The sequence below is a fragment of the Phyllobates terribilis genome, unplaced genomic scaffold (genome assembly GCF_046119375.1).
Source record: "Phyllobates terribilis strain yellow unplaced genomic scaffold, ASM4611937v1 Scaffold_7__3_contigs__length_470593459, whole genome shotgun sequence".
In the NCBI taxonomy this organism is placed as follows: Eukaryota; Metazoa; Chordata; class Amphibia; order Anura; family Dendrobatidae; genus Phyllobates; species Phyllobates terribilis.
In genome coordinates, this window is record NW_027362767.1 from 244088294 (window position 1) to 244106911 (window position 18618).

The following is an 18618-nucleotide window of genomic DNA, read 5'->3' on the forward strand; positions in this document are numbered from 1 at the left end:
TCATTCAGAAGTCCGTTTTTGTCACGTATGAGAAAAACAGAATGATTATTTTGTATTTGTATTTTTTTTTTACATTTTTATATCCTTTAGGGGACTTGAACCTATGATTATCCGATTGCGAATACTATGTGCGGCTATAGCACAGTAATTGCAGAACGTAATTAATAATATATATTTGTCACAGCCTTAGTAAATATTGAAGTGGCGATCCATCGCCGTGTTGAAATGTAACCCATAATGGTACGTGTCTTTGATTATTATTATAAGAATTACAGAAGTGAATTCTCAAAAATGACAGGTGGATGGAGGCTACTTCCCGTTTAAGAGGCTGGGCAGTGGATCCTGGAGAGGCTGGATGCAGCCAGTTGGATGGTGCGGTAATAGATTGAGCTGGTCTGGTGGGAGGATCTGGGAGGCAGCTGGTCACAGCTAGCACACAGGAGCAGAAGCTGGAGCTGCTGCAGACACCATGGATTTCAATGTGAAGAAGCTGGCTTCTGATGCTGGAGTGTTCTTCAGCAGGGCTGTGCAGGTAGGAGGCAGCAGGGGCTGTGTGTGGGGGGGTCTGGGGAGCCTCACTGCACCCTCTCCTCTGCAGCATCCTCTGCTTCTTATCCCTCCATCTTTGCTGCATCTCCCATTAGACTGGCCTGTATCCACCTGCTGAGCAGAGCTGCTGGGAAGTGGAGCTGCTTCTTTCTGCTGTCAGCCTCCATTGCTGTCCCTGTGCAAGTACAGCTGCTGCAGAACCTCATCATCTAAATTCTCTTAATGTATATTTTACATTTTGCATTTTTTTTCCTCTTTACTCCCCATGCATAGTGGCCCTGGATTTATCATTCAGCCCTGCACAAGGGTGGAGCAATTAGGGTGCAGAGAATGTAGCCATATTTAATTAACCCTACCTATCCAAAAAAAAACTGATAGAGGTCAAAATGTGAGGTTAGTGAGTCTGGTCTCTTGCTCACCTGCAGGGTCGTGGCTGGGCTACTTGGGTATGTGCTAAGGGGGGCAGCAAGCCGCTTTGGCCTATGCAGGGTATTTCTGAACAGTGGTAGGGCAGTCCTCCTACAAATCCATAGGTATCAAAGGACATTGGTATGGATGTGTTTTGGGTCACAGCAGCGAGATCCGACTATCCCCTCACTCTAGAGATAGGGGGTGGATTTTTGCAAATAAAATGCATGCCCATAATTGCTCCCACTCTAGACAGGGACGTCATCATGGTGTCACTTCCTCTGATGTAGCGGCTTTAGTTCTGCTGCAGGGTTTTACATTGACCACTGCTGTGACCTGAAACTATTTTATCCATTGGTTAGTTGTGGCACAGCATAGCTTATGCAAATGAAGGCTCAAGTGTCCACTGGGCGTGGCTTAACCAGTATAAAGTTCAGGTTCAGACGGGTGTAATTCACGGTCAGTATATGGATCACAATGGCCGTATTGACCATGGGTCTCCTGACCTGAACTTACTGCAACGTAGGCACGAATATGAGGCTGTGAATCCGGTCAGGACACCCGAGGTCAGTCCAGGCATTGTGGTCCATATACGGACCGTGATATATGCCTGTCTGAACTTGGCCCAAGCAACCTGGTCATACCTGGGTGGTGTTAGTTTTGCTGCTGGTGCCCCAACTGGTCAGAACTGTCAGTTTTGATCTGTGCATGCCCCAGTCCTGAGCTCTCCTTTGTGCAGTGAGGAGTTTCCCTTTACTGTACAAACTGGGTTGTTAAATGAAAATATCAGATAAGTCAGTCCTGGAATTCTGTGGTCCTCCCTGATATTCCGGTAGGGCAGAAGACATCAGCAGTGTATTTTTATTTTTCTTTGGGCCAATTTCTAGTGGATTGATACACTCAACAGTAAGTTGAATTAAGCAAAAAGATTTGCAGGATCCTGGTCGGAGGTCCATGGCCACCAGACCATGGCCTTGGAAACTTCCTCCTACCTGTTGGCATCTGTTCTGATTAGTAGGCCTAGCGTGATGTCATGCATGCATCACCCGCCGGACGTACTGATCAGCAGAGATTCTGGTAGATGGGAGGAGGTTCACCTGACCCTGGCCCGGAGCCACAGAACTCTGACCAGGATCCTGCAAATCTTTTTGCTCAACTCCAAAAATAATCCAAAAAACCTCAACAGAAAACTACTTTTGTCATTGCACGCTGGGCGAGGTAGGGTTTGGCCTTCATATCTTGCCCCTTTTTAATATCTTTTTAAAAGTTTTGGATTTTATATCTTTTTGTCTGTGTCTCCTACAAGTAGATGTTGGGTGGGCTGTGTGCCACCATAAACCCCTCAAAATAGGGACGTCCAAAACCTGGTGTGTGGAGACTAGAAAAACAAACCTGACTAAGGTTTTGCTCCATGCATCCCAGTAGAAGTGGTTGTAGACCAGAGAACAAATGCTACTTGTCCATCCTGTGATCTGTGCAAGGAACCCCTTTTCCATTGATCCATGCATGAGCCTTCAACCAGCAAGGAGGTGGCATCATGAAGACCCTTGGAGGGGTGCTGCTGTGCAGACCAGTGCATGTTGTATCTCGAACTTCCATGAGAGGGTTAAGTCCGTGCCGTTCTCAGCTGTCTTGTGACTGTCACACTCCCTTGGGTTTCTGTGGAATAACAATACTGTGTTCATTGAGCTGTGGCCGCAGGTAAGCGCCAAACTTATGGACTTGTTGAGCCACCTAATAATATGCATGCCGCTAATTATCGACAAGATCTGTTTTATGGAGATAGGAAGAAGGATCCTTGGGAAGAAGGTTCAGGCTCTGAAATATTAATAACTCTGCTCGTTAATACTGCCTGCTCTGTAATTAGCGAGGTGTTGAAGGCCTCATGGTAGTCATACGCCCCTGGGCAGCTTTGCACCTGGTGAAATTTTTGAAACTGATGCATTGGTCCTTGTGCTCCTACGGTGGGCTGCATAGTAGGGGACTATGGCTGTAACACTTGGACCCTATATAGTTGTACTGAACAGATCTTGTGCAACCCTCGGGGGAGCTAAGTGGGTGAAGGTGTTGCAGCCATGAGAGTGAATTTCTCACGCTGCAAATTCTCCGACTGAAAAATCTGTCTATAGATCTGAATAGAGTTGTTTCTGTGGCGGCACATGGATTTTTGCAAGCCCCGTCTACATGACTAGGAGCAATTCGTATCACACCCCATATGGCCGGTTTTATGTGTCTGACATTCACGGTCCGAGTATGGATAGTAATGTTCAGGCTGTCCATGGGTCTCCTGGCCCGAAAGCTCCAACTTCATAGGCATATATGAGGCTGTGACATCTGGATCAGGACATTGTGATCTGTACTTGAACTAAGAATGTTGGGCAGAGACCGTAGAATTCAGCAGGCCATGTCATGTCTTTGCCCTACAAAGCCCTTATTTATCCCTTTTTAAAATATATATATATTTTTTTTAAATGTCCAGGGTTGGTTTAAATAGACGTTGGGGGGACCAAATCACAATTCCTTCAAATTATGGACTTGCGAAACCTGGTGTGTGGAGACTAGAAAAACCACCCTTTAGGGTATGTCCAACAGGTATGTCCAACAGGTCCAAAGGATTACCTGTTGGACATACAAATATATGTCCACTTAAAGAGGTCTTGCCAATTGCTGGAAAAAAAAAATTGGAATTAAATACCTTGTAAAAAAAAAAAATAATCCCTGAGCTCCCCCATGATTCTGCGGCTCTTTACCATTTTGCGCTACGTCGCTCCATTGCATAGATATTCACTTTTTTTTTTTTTTTTTTTTCCGGAGCGCAGTATGTGAAATTTCTGCTTTCTGGGTGTTTTTTTTTTTTTTTTTTTTTTTACAGAGTCTTCTCTGGGGGTGTGCTCTTTAATCACTCCCTCCCAGATTCTGCCAATCACAGCCCAGCAATGTCTGGAGAGAGGGGTGAAAGAGCACGCCCATATAGAAGAGTGTGAAGAAACGCCCAGTTGGACTACAAAGCAAGAGATTTCACATAGTGCTCTCCAGAAAAAAAGAAATGTGAATATCTTTGCAATGGAGCTACACAGTGCAAAACGGAAAAGAGTGTCAGAATCAGGGGAGCTCAGGGATTTTTTAGAAGGTATTTAATTCCAATTTTTTTAGCAATTGGCAGGACCTCTTTAAGTGGTCATATAGTTTAGATAGTTGGCCAAATGCTTGTTTGTCCGACATTTAATCCCTAATCCCATGCCAAGTAAAAGGTCCGCCTTAAAGACCTTCACTAGTGCTTAGAAAGTCCTCCTTAATTCTTTGCCACAATTAGATGAGGCATTTCTCTTCAGTGTGAGAGATTTTATAGTAAGCCCCTCCTATTTGACACTCAAGTTTCTCCTTTCAAAACCTGCTCAAGCACTGGATGAAGTAAGAACTCTAGTCCACTGGGACATACAGTAGAAGTGTTTTTATCATGGTATAAAGGGCTTCTTTAAGATATAAAACCCCTTGAAACCAGGTATTTATTAGCACTATGTTTACACAATGACTTTATTTTTTTTAATGTCCATGTAATAGCTCACAAATAATTGATGTGCCCCTTTTAGAGCGAGGGATGATCTGTGCTGCAATCAAGGCTTTTAGTGAGTCATACGTCATAGATGCTTCATATTTAGAAGCTTAAACCTTGGAAAATGTGGTGGGTTTTGTGCAATGCTGGTATTTGTGTTATGGGTCATGAAAGGATTTTTACAGAATCGCTCAGTATGGAGTAAATATCTGTGAGGTGCTGACGGTGACTTAAAGGGACAGAACTCTTTCTGTTGGTGCTTCCTCTAGTTCTCGATGTTGGAGATTTAGCAGAAGTAAAAAGAACATATTTCTGTCCATACTTTTATAATCCACATAACAGAAATGCTGTTCTTAGGACGCCCAGATGGTATATCTGCCACTGTTATAATGGCTTAGGGTGTTAGAAAGCAACCCATGTTGATTTATGCATCTCTTAAAGGGGACCTGTCAATTGCTGTAAATATTTTTTTTTTTAGCTGGTGTAAATGCCGCTGTTCTCCTGAATCTGATGCTGTTTTTATTTTAACCCTGTGCCTCTCTGTTCCTGAGATATGGCCCTTTCTTCCCTGTATGTAAATCTAGTCTTGTTAGCTAAGTGGGTGTGGTCCTCAACTCTTCTCTGTGGGCGTTGTCTTGAGGGCCACACCCAATTAGTAACAATACTAGATTTATATGTAGGGAAGAAGAGGCCATATCTCAGGAACGGAGAGGTGCAGGAACAAAAGAAAAACGACGGCGGATTCAGGAGAACAGCGACATTTACACCAGGTTAAAAAAAACAAACAAATACATATCATTGGTGACAGGTCCACTTTAAAAGGGTTGTCCAGGATAAGGGGAAAAAAAACATGGCTTCTCCAAAAAAAAAGTGTCAACAGGTTTGTCAACTTTTTATAGAAAGTCACCTGTCCCCTTTAAAGAGCCTTTCCCCACAATGGGCATTTATCATCTAGCCACAGGGCTGACTGGTTAATGATTGAGCATGCATAGTGCCAATTTGTTCAGAAGCCTAGGGAACGATGGAGACTCTGCCGGTGAGCTCAGTGCTCGGCTGCTTCTGGAATGGCAGAACACATGCTTGATCTCCGCTCCATTCAAGCTCCTCTTGAGGAACGACAAGGGATTAAGGAGCTCACATTGTAGTGATGGGTGGACGTCCAAGCACCGCTATATATGAGCGGCCTAATGCCAAACTAGGAGAAGCTCATGGCCCTGTCATTACACAGCACCGCATGATCGGTCTATGATTACTTTTGCTGGAAATTGATGAGTATCCAGCTATATGCACTCAGCATCGGGTGGAAGTACCTGCCCAACGTCATTGACTAAAAGCATAGCCCTGCCCAGGAGGGATCAGACATGAACCATTATCTGCTTTTGGACCTCTTATAAGAAGACCCAACTGGTTGGAAAATTAAAATTGTAGTTGGAAGTGAAACCAGGACAACCAATCATGGACATCACCAATAAGTTATTGAGAAGACTGAAGACTCAAAGAAGATGATGGAACATTTTGGCGAGAGGACTATTCTTATAGTGTCAGGCATTGAAATTAGCCTGATGAGCCATAGCAATCCAGTAACCCATTAGATTCTGTACTGCTGCCCCAGCGGTCAGCGTAAGTGGTCTCAGTAGATCCAAAAGGAATGGAAAATATAAAGGAAAGACAGGTGTGTTTACACTGAGTTTTTTTATTGCCGAGTTTTCGGAGTGGAAACTTTTCAACTCTCCAATCAAGACTGGTGGTTTTTGCTCCAAAAACTTACTTGGGGTATGTGCACAAGGAGGCATGGGAGCACAATCTGAGTAGAAACTGAGCAGAAACTCTACAAATCCTCATCAAAAACTTGGAGGTACTGCTCCAAAAACTCTGCAAAAAGACTCCATGTGCATATTAGTAATTGCATGGAGTTTTTTGAGACAGTCAAAAACCATGAGTTTAGTAAACTCTCCTGTTATGGGGAGTTTTTGGAGGAGTTTTTTTTTTTGGTGAAGCGTTCTTTGCAGCCTTTTGATTGGACAGTGCTTAGTGTATAGAATATTCACATTTTTTTTTTTTTAATTTCTTGTTACGGTACATAGATTTTGGAGCAGATTCTCCTCCAAAATCCATCAAATACTTTTTGTGTAAGGGTATGTTCACACGGAGCTTTTTGAGGGGGATTTCGAGGCAGATCCTCTTCAAAATCCACATCCAAGTATTTGAAGTGGTTTTTGACATGAATTTTGTAAAACTGCTTTATACTGATCCTCTCCAAAATCCACATCAAACACTATTTGATGTGGATGTTGGAATAAATTTGCTTTAAATTCCAAGTAAAAAAAAAAACAAACTTTTTTTTCTTTTTGGAGCAGAAACTCAGCAGAGACATAGTGGACACATGCTCTTATGCTTCTCCTTCCTGTTGGATTCACTTGTGACTTTGGCAGTAAAAAGAAATCAGTGGCATTTTTTTTCCCCAAAAACCGCAAACAAACCTCTATCTTGACGTCCTGCCTTCACGCTTCACATCGTTACTTTCCAGCCAGCGGCTCTTACGTTTGTTGCTGCAGTGCACAGCGTGAAATTCAGGAACCTTTCCAAATTCTTGTTCAGAAATTCTATCTATGTGACACAAATCTCTGTAATCTCTTTCTTCAGATTCCTGTTGCCAGATTAAAGCAGGGTTAGTAAAGCCACTGAGTAGCTGGTGTGTGTAGGTGGATAAGCCCTGGAGGCAGACAATGGATCCTGTTTGCGCACAAGATGATTATATTTACCCTGCTGAGATTTTGCTGATGGCCAAATTTCCCGTTAGGCCGTGTTCACATGTTCTGGATCATGTAGATTCTGTGAAGTTTTCCACCCAAACCTCACAACTAGTTCATTATTGCTGCGGATTAGCTCCATCGAGGCTAATTTTGTATCAGGATCCACTATCCAATTTCATCTTCTGACTTCTGACATGGATTTTTTTTTTCTTAAAAATCCATGAGCAGATTTGTTCATGGCAAATCTGTGCTGTGTGAACGTGACGCTAAAGAGGAGGAAATGCATGTTCCTGTGTAATAACTAAAACCAACTCGCTTTGCCATTGCTAAGGCATGACCCTTATTCATGGCAGTGGTTCTTCCATGAAAATTGGTTTGGGGCACCAGCCCTTGAACATGGAGTGGAGGAAGTTGAGGAACCTAACTTCTATGCCACTTCATCAACCTCTTCACCACTGATCTTGGCCACACTCGGATTTCTTCTTCTAAGGTGGGGAACTTGGCATCCCTGAAGAATGGGTGCGCTGAGGATGCCCTGAGACAAGGAATGTGGTGACCTTGGAGTCAAAGAACACTTAGAATTTCACAAAATTCTAAATCTGTGTCGCCCTTGAACATGGAGTGCGGGAACCTAACTTCTGTGCCACTTCATTGTCTTCTTCCCCACATTACCACTGAACACGGGCACATTGGGGTCTCTTTTTTTTTTTTTTCCTAAAGGGGGCAGCTTTTTATCCCTGAAGAAGCAATGTGTTGATCTGTGGGGTCAAAGAACATTTTAGAGTTTCACCAAATATCCGCTTGAAAATTGACTGTCACTGTCAATTTATACTGCAGAATTAATATTCTTAACGAAAAATTGGTTGCGGATAAGTCCCATGTGGCTGTATCCTAAAAATCCTTTCATCTTGGTACTGCGCTCGCCCATGTACCAAACATCAGACTCTACGTTATCGGAGATGTGAATCGATTCACGCCAATGGATATTGCTTGTAAACTTGGTCTCTGGAGCTAATGTTTAGCGCTGGTTCTTCCTCTTGGGCTTTTTTGGCCATTATGATGTTTGGGCCGATGTATTTGCAGCAAACCCCTAGCTTTAATGGTGTCCCTCGGGTCTTGGCCTCAGCTGGAGTTTCCATCCCCCACCAGCTCTTCAGAAGTTCTGTGGTTCTCTCTTTGAAGTGACCATTGGAAACCTTAGCACCCATGAATAATAGATGCCAGGTCCCACCGGATACGTGACGTAGGGGCTACAGGTGTGCGTGTTGCATTATTTATCTGTTCGGCAGCAGGAAAACGGGTCGTAAGATCCGGACGGCATGAACGGACGTAGAGACTGTTTCTTTCCCTGTGGGCAGATAACCGTCCATCAATTACCATCCGCCTAGTGTAACGCTGAGTTGATTTCCCTGGTCGACTTATTCTGTCTGGGAGGGGAGCGAGGTCCGATCCGGTGCCGTTATCCTGCACGGTAATTGCTGGTTTTGTGCCTTGCTCGCTTGCAAGATGCCATCAGGTAGGAGATTATTGACTGAGCTCCTGTCTGGTGGTCATGGACTACTGACATGGCCACCTGAAACCCCTATACACATGCATACTCAACTTATCTGAGTGTGCATGTGTTTCAATGGGGAGCGGGGAGTAAGTCGCTGCCAGACAGACCTGGAGATGGGTTTTCTCATGAGTCAATGAGATGTTCCTTATTTTTCCTAAAATCTGCAATCTGGGTGGGGGCTTCACGTCTGGTGAACCCACCCCCCACTGGCCCTTTTAAATGCTCATCCGATCTTGCAGAAAGCTGAGATTCGTTGGATTTTAACATGTCCTATCCCTGGTTCTCATGGCCCATTTTGCTTCTGGAACTATTTTGACAGTGGCTTATTCCCCTCTCCACATTAGACCCATGCACGCTAACCCTAATATCTAAGGTGTATGACCACCATAATGGACGGAAAATCTAATGTTATGATCCCTTTTTTCAGTTCACAGAGGAGAAGTTGGGCGCAGCTGAGAAAACAGAGTTGGACGCTCACTTTGAGAACCTCTTGTCCAGAGCCGACTATACGAAAAACTGGACCGAGAAGATCCTCCGTCAGACGGAGGTCCTCCTGCAGCCCAATCCCAGTGAGTAGATATAGACCAAAAAAAAAACAACAAGGCATAGAAAACCAGGGGAATGATCTTTTTTACTAAGACATGGTGCCCATTGTCCTTCCTACAGGCGCTCGAGTAGAAGAATTTTTATATGAAAAATTAGACCGGAAGATTCCCTCTCGGGTGACTAATGGAGAGTTATTGGGCCAGTACATGACTGAAGCGGCCAATGACTATGGGCCCAGTTCTCCTTATGGTGAGTTGCAGTGGTTGTGTTTGTTGCCAGCACCCGGTGGCAAGGACATATTTTTCACCCCCTAACCCTTGAACTGTTAGCACGCCCCGAGTCCCTTCCACCAGTCTGGTATTGCACCCCATACTCTCCAAGCACGTGTATTGCAATTTGAGGAAAATACTGATGTAATTATAATTTGTGTGTTTTGTTTTTTTTCCCTGCTTTTTGCTGAAATAAAGCCCCAATTTTTTTTTTTTTTTTAAATAGTTATTTATTTTTTATTTTCTAAACTTTAATTACATTTATTTAACAATTCTATTTTTGCAGCTGTATCCCTAGTCCTCACTCTAAATCAATCCCTATCTCTTAAGACTTGCATTTAGTCTAGCTATAACCGTAGCCCTAACTCTAAACCAATCCCTAGCTCTAACCCTAGTTAGGATTAGAAAAATGTGAAGGCAATCCTTAGTAATAAATGAAGACCGTATTGAATGATGTGTCCTACACTTCATTCAATACTGGTTTCATTCATTAGCTGTTCATCTTCTGTCGTATTGTTTGCTACTTATGCAGAGTGCAGCAGTCTAGATGAGCTTGTCATTGACTTCTGCGCTCTGCATAGGCAGTGACTGAGAAGTCGAAGCTCACTTCACTATACTGAGCTTTGTAATTTTTGGTCAGCAACTGATGTACAACTCGCCTCGGCTGCGGTGCTCTATATGAGCAGCAACGGGCGGGAACCCGCATACACGGATATGTGTCGCGGCTTTCCAGGCCGCAGCATGACAATTTCTCTTGCGGAATCACTAGTCTCCGCAAGAGAAATTCTATCAGTACAATGTATAGGATGCGGTGAATCCACATGGTTCAATGAACACAAGCGGATTCACCTGCGTCCAGTGCTTTGGATGCAGCATAAAGTATCCTGCGTTCAAAGTGCTGCCAATACGGATGGTCTGCACATACCCTAACTGTTTTTAATATTGGTCGCAAGCCTGATCGCAGCACTACGAGGAGTTTTTTAACATGTTTCTCACAATGACAAACCTTGTACATATAGAGCATATATTAGTTCTTAATATAAATGTAATCCCCTCTTTCAACAGAACATAAAAACCTATAGAGTACAAATAAGAGATGGGATGCAAATATATCAAAATGTATTGACAAATACTTGATTTAATAAATAAAAGGGTATCTATATAATGTATACATAAGAAACAGAAACCAGAGGCAAGATAAACACTCAGTATCCCAATAAAGCATTACCGCCAACCATCTTAGTAATAGCTAATATATATATATATATACATACACACATTATATATATATATATATATATATATATATATATATATATATATATATATGTGTATATATATATAATGTGTGTATGTGTATATATATATATATATTAGTACAGACCAAAAGTTTGGACACACCTTCTCAATGCCAAGAGTGTGCAAAGCAGTCATCAAAGCAAAAGGTGGCTACTTTGAAGAACCTAGAATATAAGACCTATTTTCAGTTGTTTCACACTTTTTTGTTAAGTATATAATTCCACATGTGTTAATTCATAGTTTTGATGCCTTCAGTGTGAATGTACAATTTTCATAGTCATGAAAATACAGAAAAATCGTTAAATGAGAAGGCGTGTCCAAACTTTTGGTCTGTACTGTATATTCTCAACAATAGGACAATAATAAGTCATGATGTATATGGCTAGAATAGTATCAATGGCCCGTACCTATATCAACAGTAGCCCATCACAATTGCTGCAACTTATATGGTTCAATTTGCATATGTAATACTAATAATGCAATCTCTATAGTGTAGTGTTGCAATGAACTGACGAAGCCACACTTGGGAGGGGTGAAACGCGCGTTGAGGCATTTGCACACTATCCCCCCTCCCCCCCCCCGTAATATTTTATTGGGATACTGAGTGTTTATCTTGTCTCTGGTTTATGTTTCTTATGTATACATTATATAGATATACTTTTATTTGTTAATTAAGTATTTGTCAATAAATTTTGATATATTTGCATCCCATCTCTTATTTGTACTCGATAGATTTATAAACTTTGTACATATGCCTATGGTGTTTTGTATATACAGTCATGGCCGAAAGTGTTGGCACCATTGAAATTGTTCCAGAAAGTGAAGTATTTCTCCCAGAAAATGATTGCAATTCCACATGTTTTGTTATACACATGTTTATTTCCTTTATGTGTATTAGAACACAAAAAAAACAGAAAAGGGCAAATTGGACATAATTTCACACACAACCACAACCACCAAAATGGGCCGGCCAAAATTGTTGGCACCTTCAACTTAATATTTGGTTGCACACCCTTTGGAATAAATGACTGCAATTCTTACACCTCTCAGCTGGAGTGTTGGACCCCTCTCTGTTTGCAAACTGCTCCAGATCTCTCATATGTGAAGACGCCTTCTCCCAACAGCAATTTTAAGATCTCTCCACAGGTGATCAATGGGATTTAGATCCGGACTCATTGCTGCCATTTCAGAACTCTCCAGCACTTTGTTTCCATCCATTTCTGGGTGCTTCTTGAAGTATGTTTGGGGTCATTGTCCTGCTGGAAGACCCATGACCTAGGAAGCAAATCCAGCTTTCTGACACTGGACACTACATTGTGACCCAAAGTCCGTTGATAATCTTCAGATTTCATGATGCCTTGCATACAGACAAGATACCCAGAGGCAGCAAAACAACCCCAGAATAGCTTTAAATCTCCACCATATTTGACTGTAGGTACTGTGTTCTTTTCTTTGTAGGCCTCATTCCGTTTTCGTTAGAGCTTTTTGGTAAAGCACATCATTCTACTGTCTATCTTGGTGTCAATTGTCTACAAAATACTTTCCCAGAATGATTTTGTCTTACTTACGTACATTTTGGCAAACTGCAGTCTAGCTTTTTATGTCTCTGTCAGCAGTGGGGTCCTTCTGGGTCTCCAGCCATAGCGTTTCATATCATTCAAATGTGGACGGATAGTTCGCGCTGACACTGCTGCACCCTGAGTCTGCAGGAAAGCTTGAATTTCTTTGGTGCTTGATTGGGACTTCTTATCCACCATCCGGACTATCCTGTGTTGCAACCTTTCATCAATTTTTCTCTGCCATCCAGGGAGATTAGCTACAGTGCCATGGGTTGTAAACTTTTTCATTATGTTGCGCACCGTGGACAAAGGAACATCAAGGTCTCTAGAGATGGACTTGTAACCTTACGATTGTTAATATTTTTCAATAATTTTGGTTCTCAGGTCCTCAGACAGTTCTCTTCTCCTCTTTTTGTCCTCCATGCTTAGTGCAGCACACACAATGCAAAGATTGAATCAACCCCTCCCCTTTTTATCTGGTTTCAGGTGTGATTTTCATATTGCCCACACCTGTTACTTGCCACAGGTGAGTTTGAACAAGCATCACATGCTTGAAACAAAGTGGTTTACCCACAATTTTGTCTGACACATTTTGGAGGTTTTGTGTGAAATGTCCAATTTGCCTTTTTTGTGTTGTTCTAATACACACACAAAGGAAATAAACATGTGTAATTGCAATACATTTTCTGGGAAACATGCTTCATTTTCTGGAAAAATTTCAAGGGTGCCAACACTTTTGGTCATGACTGTAATTTAGTGATTTAAAAAATTTCAGAACTCAGTAAAACAAACAAAAAAACTAAATGGTGCTGCTGTCTTCTGAGACCTGTAACTTTTTTTTTTTAAATATTTTTTATAGTCTATGGGTTAAGTTTTTTAAATGCCGAGTTGCAATTTTTTATTGTACAGTTTTGAGGTTCACACACTTCGATCACTTCTAATTGCATCTCTTTGGGATAGTGTGGCGGCCGAAAAATGACAATTCTGGCCTTTCAAAAATTTTTATTCTTTTGCTTTGGACTATTAAGCACATGGCTATACCTCATGAGTTAAATTTATTTTTTTACATTTTGCTATGTATTGTCTATACAGTGCACTCCAATACTGCAGTATTGCAGTGTATTCAAATATTTCTCTACACTCAGGGCCTCATAGGAATAATATCTATGGCAGAAAAGGAGCCTTTCAGAAGGCCTCTAATTGCCATGACCATCCTTGCAATTACTTAGCACAGAGGGGGTGATGGTCTCGGAACTGATGGTGGTCATCTTGGAGGATGAGAGATTAAACTGATGCGACCAGAGCTAGCTATGTAATACAGTTCTTAAAGGGGTATTCTCAAGTTTGAAAGTGATCGCCTACCCGATAACTGGGTGGTGGACCGGTTGGTCGATCATTCTCACTGGCACTTCATTCATTTTTATAGGAGCTCTGCAATCTCCGGCATTCCCTTTAAGAATCAATGGAGCAGAAGTGCATATGATTGACCACCGGTTCCATTCTCTCGAGGATCTTCAGGCCCCAGTTCTTAGTTTGATGGAGGTCCACGCAGTTGGAACCCCAATGATCGGGAAGTTATCCCGTATCCCATAGATGGGCAATAACCTTGAGAATACCCCTGTAAGCCCCCCACCCTCTGTGTGGGTTACGACTTTACTTTTGCGTCATAGATCTCTGGTCTGGGGACGCTCCAGAAACCTTTATCCCCAGATGTGACTGGCTGCTCTCTCTTGTGATCTTGTATTTCCGCACCATGGAGCAGCCTCCCGTCCCCTACAGTCTAGTATCGTGGACTGACCACGGTGTGAATCATTCACTTCAGAAGCCGTAAAAGTGCGGCCATCCCTCCATACTATATAAGCAGCGGGCACGTTTCCCAGAGGTCCTCGCCTCGTTACATCCTACGTGTTGCCAGCTCAGTTCCTGGCTGGCGCTGCCCGGCTGATGAGACTGATGGGGCTGTAATTGGAGCCTGTGGGCAGGTTATGTCCTTCCCTTAATTGCATTGTTCCCTCTATCTGCGCACTCGGCTGGATTTTAATCTGATTCCGTGTACAGCTAAACCGCCATGTCTGCCCTATACCACCATCCTCATTGTATGCCGTTCCTTCTTAATTTCAGGACAAACGCTTATTAAGGTCGGAGAGACGCAGAAACGTCTGGGGATTGCCGAACGAGACTTCATTCACTCGTCGTCCATCAACTTCCTGACTCCTCTGCGCAACTTTCTGGAAGGAGATTGGAGAACCATTTCTGTAAGTTAGGCTGGAGTTGAAATTGTGTCCGAACTTTTTTTTTTTCTTAGCCATGGCCTTAAAGAAGTGTCCACTATTTGCCATTATTTTTTTTCCTGCAGCTCCCCTGAGTATTCAGCATAATATTATTAATAATAATAATAATAAAAATATTATTTTTTCTTTTACAAATCTGTCATATGGTTCCACAGATATGGGTCTTTTTAGTGCTAATTTCTATGGTTTTTACAAGAGGGTGTGGCTCACAGGGTAATTAGGCAAAGCAGCCCAAAGACACGCCCCCGAAGAGCCTGTGAGCAACGCCTCCTCGGTAAAGGCCAAAAAATTAGGCCCATATCTCTGCAACTGAATGGCGGATTTAAAGAAAAGATAAAACCTGTAAACCTGGCAGCAGTAGGAATAAAAGGGCAAAAATCGGCCAATGTTGGTCCGGTGACAGCTCCTTTTTTTTTTTTTTTTTTTTTAAGTTTCTAGAACAAGGCAAATGTAGATCATTATTAGGCCCCTCGCTAAGTTTGCACCCTACTATCTTGTTGCAGGGCACCAATCTTCTTATAGAGGTAGCACCTCTCCGTACAACCTCTTAGGTGCTGTGGCCCGAATGATCACAGCAGGTGATCAGTTGATCAGCTGGGATTGTAGCTAACTCCGATCCCGGCCGTCTCATCAGGGTAACAATGGTATGTTACAGCTGATATCATGCTATAGAGGTTTCCTGTCCTGGAAACTGTATTTTGCCACCTGGTGATTTTTCCCTACAGTTGCCCAGTTTTCTGTCTGTAGGTACACGCCCTATTGGCAGAGTGGTGACACCCCGTTGTCATAATGGTCATACATTTCCAGGAGGAATAATGGAGGAAGAGCATGCATATAATTATTTGTTTTGTAATATACACATACATCTGATTTACAGAAAGAAAGGAGAATCCTACAGAACCGCCGCTTGGATCTCGATGCTTGCAAAGCGCGACTGAAAAAAGCCAAAGCAGCGGAGGCAAAAGCCGCGGTAATGTCCCGTCTGATAACCCTGTTGCTACATGTGGGGGGAGGGCGCATGCATTTAAGATATAAGGGGGCCATCTTTCCATATACTTCTCCCTGTTGACGTGTTTTTTCATTTTCATGACCATTTCCTTTCGTAGAGATTTTTGTTATTCCCCCAAAAAATCAAGCTATCTCCTATCCAATGAATAGGGAATAACTTGCTGATCACGAGGGGCCAACCGCTGGGATCCCCAGTGTTCCCTAGATTGCAGTGTTGCACATGCTCTGCCTCCATTCATTGTCTATGGGACTGATGGAAAAAGACGAGCGCTCCATTCCCTGGCAGACCCATCAACAATTAGCGGAGCTGGAGCTTGTGCACCTCTGCTGCATTTAGGACGAGGTTGCAGAATCCCCTTGGAGTTCCATGATTTTGGGATCGCTGGGGTCCCAGCATTCGACTCACCGTGATTAGCATGTTATCCCCTATTCTTTAGATAGGTGGGATAACTTGATTTTTTGGGAGTAACCCTTTAAGGGGCTTTTAGTAGGATATCGGTGGTGAGTGCACATTTAATATCAGTGCAGTATAATCGGCACCGACTCATCACTGCCATCTCATCGGATGATAATTGCAGATCTGGTTGTGCCGCCATCTTTATACTACTTTTTGGGGTGCCGTGTTTGGCTGCTATTAACGTCCTCCCTTCTTCCGTTCTGTTTGACCCTCTCACTAACCTTGTGGTGTTTTTTTTTTGTTTGTTTGTGTTTTTTTTTTTCCTTATTGTGATTTGCTCAGCTCGAGGGCGATGTGAGTATTTGTCGCTGAGGTCATTGCTGTGACTTCCTCTATTTGCTTCTTTCCGTTCATCTGTAATCCTTTTATTTTTCCACTGTCCTTGTGATGGATGTAGTCGAGTGCTTGTAGGATAGGGGGTCGGAGTGGCTAGAGATACCATAGGGGGGTGGCACGGAGGGTTCCTCTTCTATTTGCCACTAATGAGCAGAGGCTCTGAAGGACTCGGCTCATCCAAGCTCTTTACTTGCATTGATTCACAGATGTAGCAGAGCTGAGATTGTGAGCTATCTGGGTGCACAGAATATACCATCTAGCCATTTCAGGATTGGCTCACACTGCTAGAATTATGACCATCCTGCACTAATTGCATGTGTACAGTGTGATGCAGTTTTGTGGGTTTAAATGCAGATGTAGCAGAGCTGAATGAATTGCCAAATAGTTAGTTATTTTAGGTACGGCAGCCAGTGCAGTGTTATTAAAGAGTGGTGCAATAACGCTCTGCTGTACTGCATTGATTGACTTGGCACTGCTACATCTTGTTTGCATACCATTTTTTTTATTTATTTTTTTACTATGCACCATTTCTATCATTTTGATACCATACATATAACCCCATTAACCATTGCTAAGTACTGCATGGTCCAGCCAGACACACTTTTAAAGGGGGTTTCCGTGCGCACAGATTATTTAAAGTATTGTAAAGCTTATCAGAAATTAAGAAACTTCATAATTTACTTGCTCTCTTTAAAATTCTGCTCTGTTCCTCAGCTGTAACATTCAAAGCACAGAGAAGAGATTTCCTGTCTGTGCTTTGTATGGCTCAGCTTAGCAGCTCTGCAGTGTGCTCTGAACAGTGATTTCGGGGGAGGGGTGGCTTGGTGTGCGATGCTCTGCAAGTTTACAGTGACTGGGGATGTGCACAAGGAGTAAGGGAGGAAGAGCAGGAAGAGGACATAGACATAGCAGGCTCCATGCAGAACAAGAAATCTTCACTTGTGACTTTGACCAAAGGGGAAGGTGCTGGTTATTCCAGACTGCTAGATTACATTTATAATAAATGAATACATTATATGACTAATTACTACCCTGCAGTATACGGATCCTGTGTGATGAGTGTCTGAACTTGGAATATTATGTCAGTAAAATTATTGAATGCCAGAAGATTTTGGTGAAGCAGGAAAAACTGTGTGCAGAAATTTATGCATCTTGAGACTGTATAACAGTCTCTGGATGGTGCTCTATAGATGGATTGGGTGTGAATCAGCTGTCGGAGTGATACAGCTCTGCCTTTTGGGAAATGTAGTCTAGAAGGAAAGCTGGCAGGAAGTTCAGGATATAAACAATAACAAAACACAAGGATGTATGAAGAGCAGATATATAAAAATAAAAAGGTTTGGGGACTCGTTTTAGGAACAGACAGACCTTCTTCTTTTTTTTTTTTTTTTTTTTTTTTTTTTTTTTTTTATTTCTTTTTTTTGTGCCCGGAAACCCCTTTTTTAAAATTTTTTTTTTCTTGCCCATTATGGTGGTGGGCAACATAGTGATCGGAATGGTTGGTATCCACAGTAAAATTAAGGGTGGTAGATATTGGGCAGTTTTGTCCCATACCCAGATGCAAAGATGCCAAATTGTAATCGTGACATTGACAATAATACAGATTTGGGTCCCTATGATGACACTGAACGGCCATATCCTAGAGCTGGACGTGTGATTGAGAAGCTTAATCAAGAATGGAGCTATTAATGTTATGGGAATCTGTGTCGATATCGGGGTGTGATTCCTGCAGCCTCTTGACTGTATAGTTGAGGGCAGCAGAATAAAAATCCTAATTGCCTCTTGTTTCTGCAAGATTGGCCTTAGTTTTGTGCTGCTGTATGGCACTTCCGCCTCGTGCACTGTGACCCCGACCTCCTACCGGCTGTGACATTTCCATCCTCCTGTGTTGTGCATCCCTCCTCTGCTCCTTGCATGTTTCTGGCCTCTGCTTTCTGCTTTTGAAGTTTTGCATCGCAGCTAATTAACTGGACAGGAAATATCTATATGGAAGGAGACGCCCGCGGGCATCCCACTGTGCCCGCCTCATCCCCAA

General features: G+C 42.7%; 1 protein-coding gene across 8 annotated transcripts in view; it reads left to right on the forward strand.

Moving 5' to 3' along the window:
* Positions 1-358: 358 nt before the first annotated feature.
* The window catches only part of SH3GLB2 (SH3 domain containing GRB2 like, endophilin B2), a 54404-nt gene continuing 36144 nt past the window's right edge, over positions 359-18618 (forward strand). For 6 of the 8 annotated variants that reach the window (XM_073640069.1, XM_073640071.1, XM_073640072.1 and 3 more), the window contains exons 1-5: positions 359-532; positions 9246-9387; positions 9485-9613; positions 14613-14746; positions 15660-15752. In XM_073640069.1, the coding sequence (XP_073496170.1) occupies positions 470-532; positions 9246-9387; positions 9485-9613; positions 14613-14746; positions 15660-15752 (561 nt within the window). In that variant the 5' untranslated portion in view covers positions 359-469. Of the gene's footprint in view, positions 533-9245; positions 9388-9484; positions 9614-14612; positions 14747-15659; positions 15753-16529; positions 16542-18618 lie in introns of all 8 variants that reach the window. The other 2 variants (XM_073640068.1, XM_073640070.1) reach the window with 1 other exon arrangement.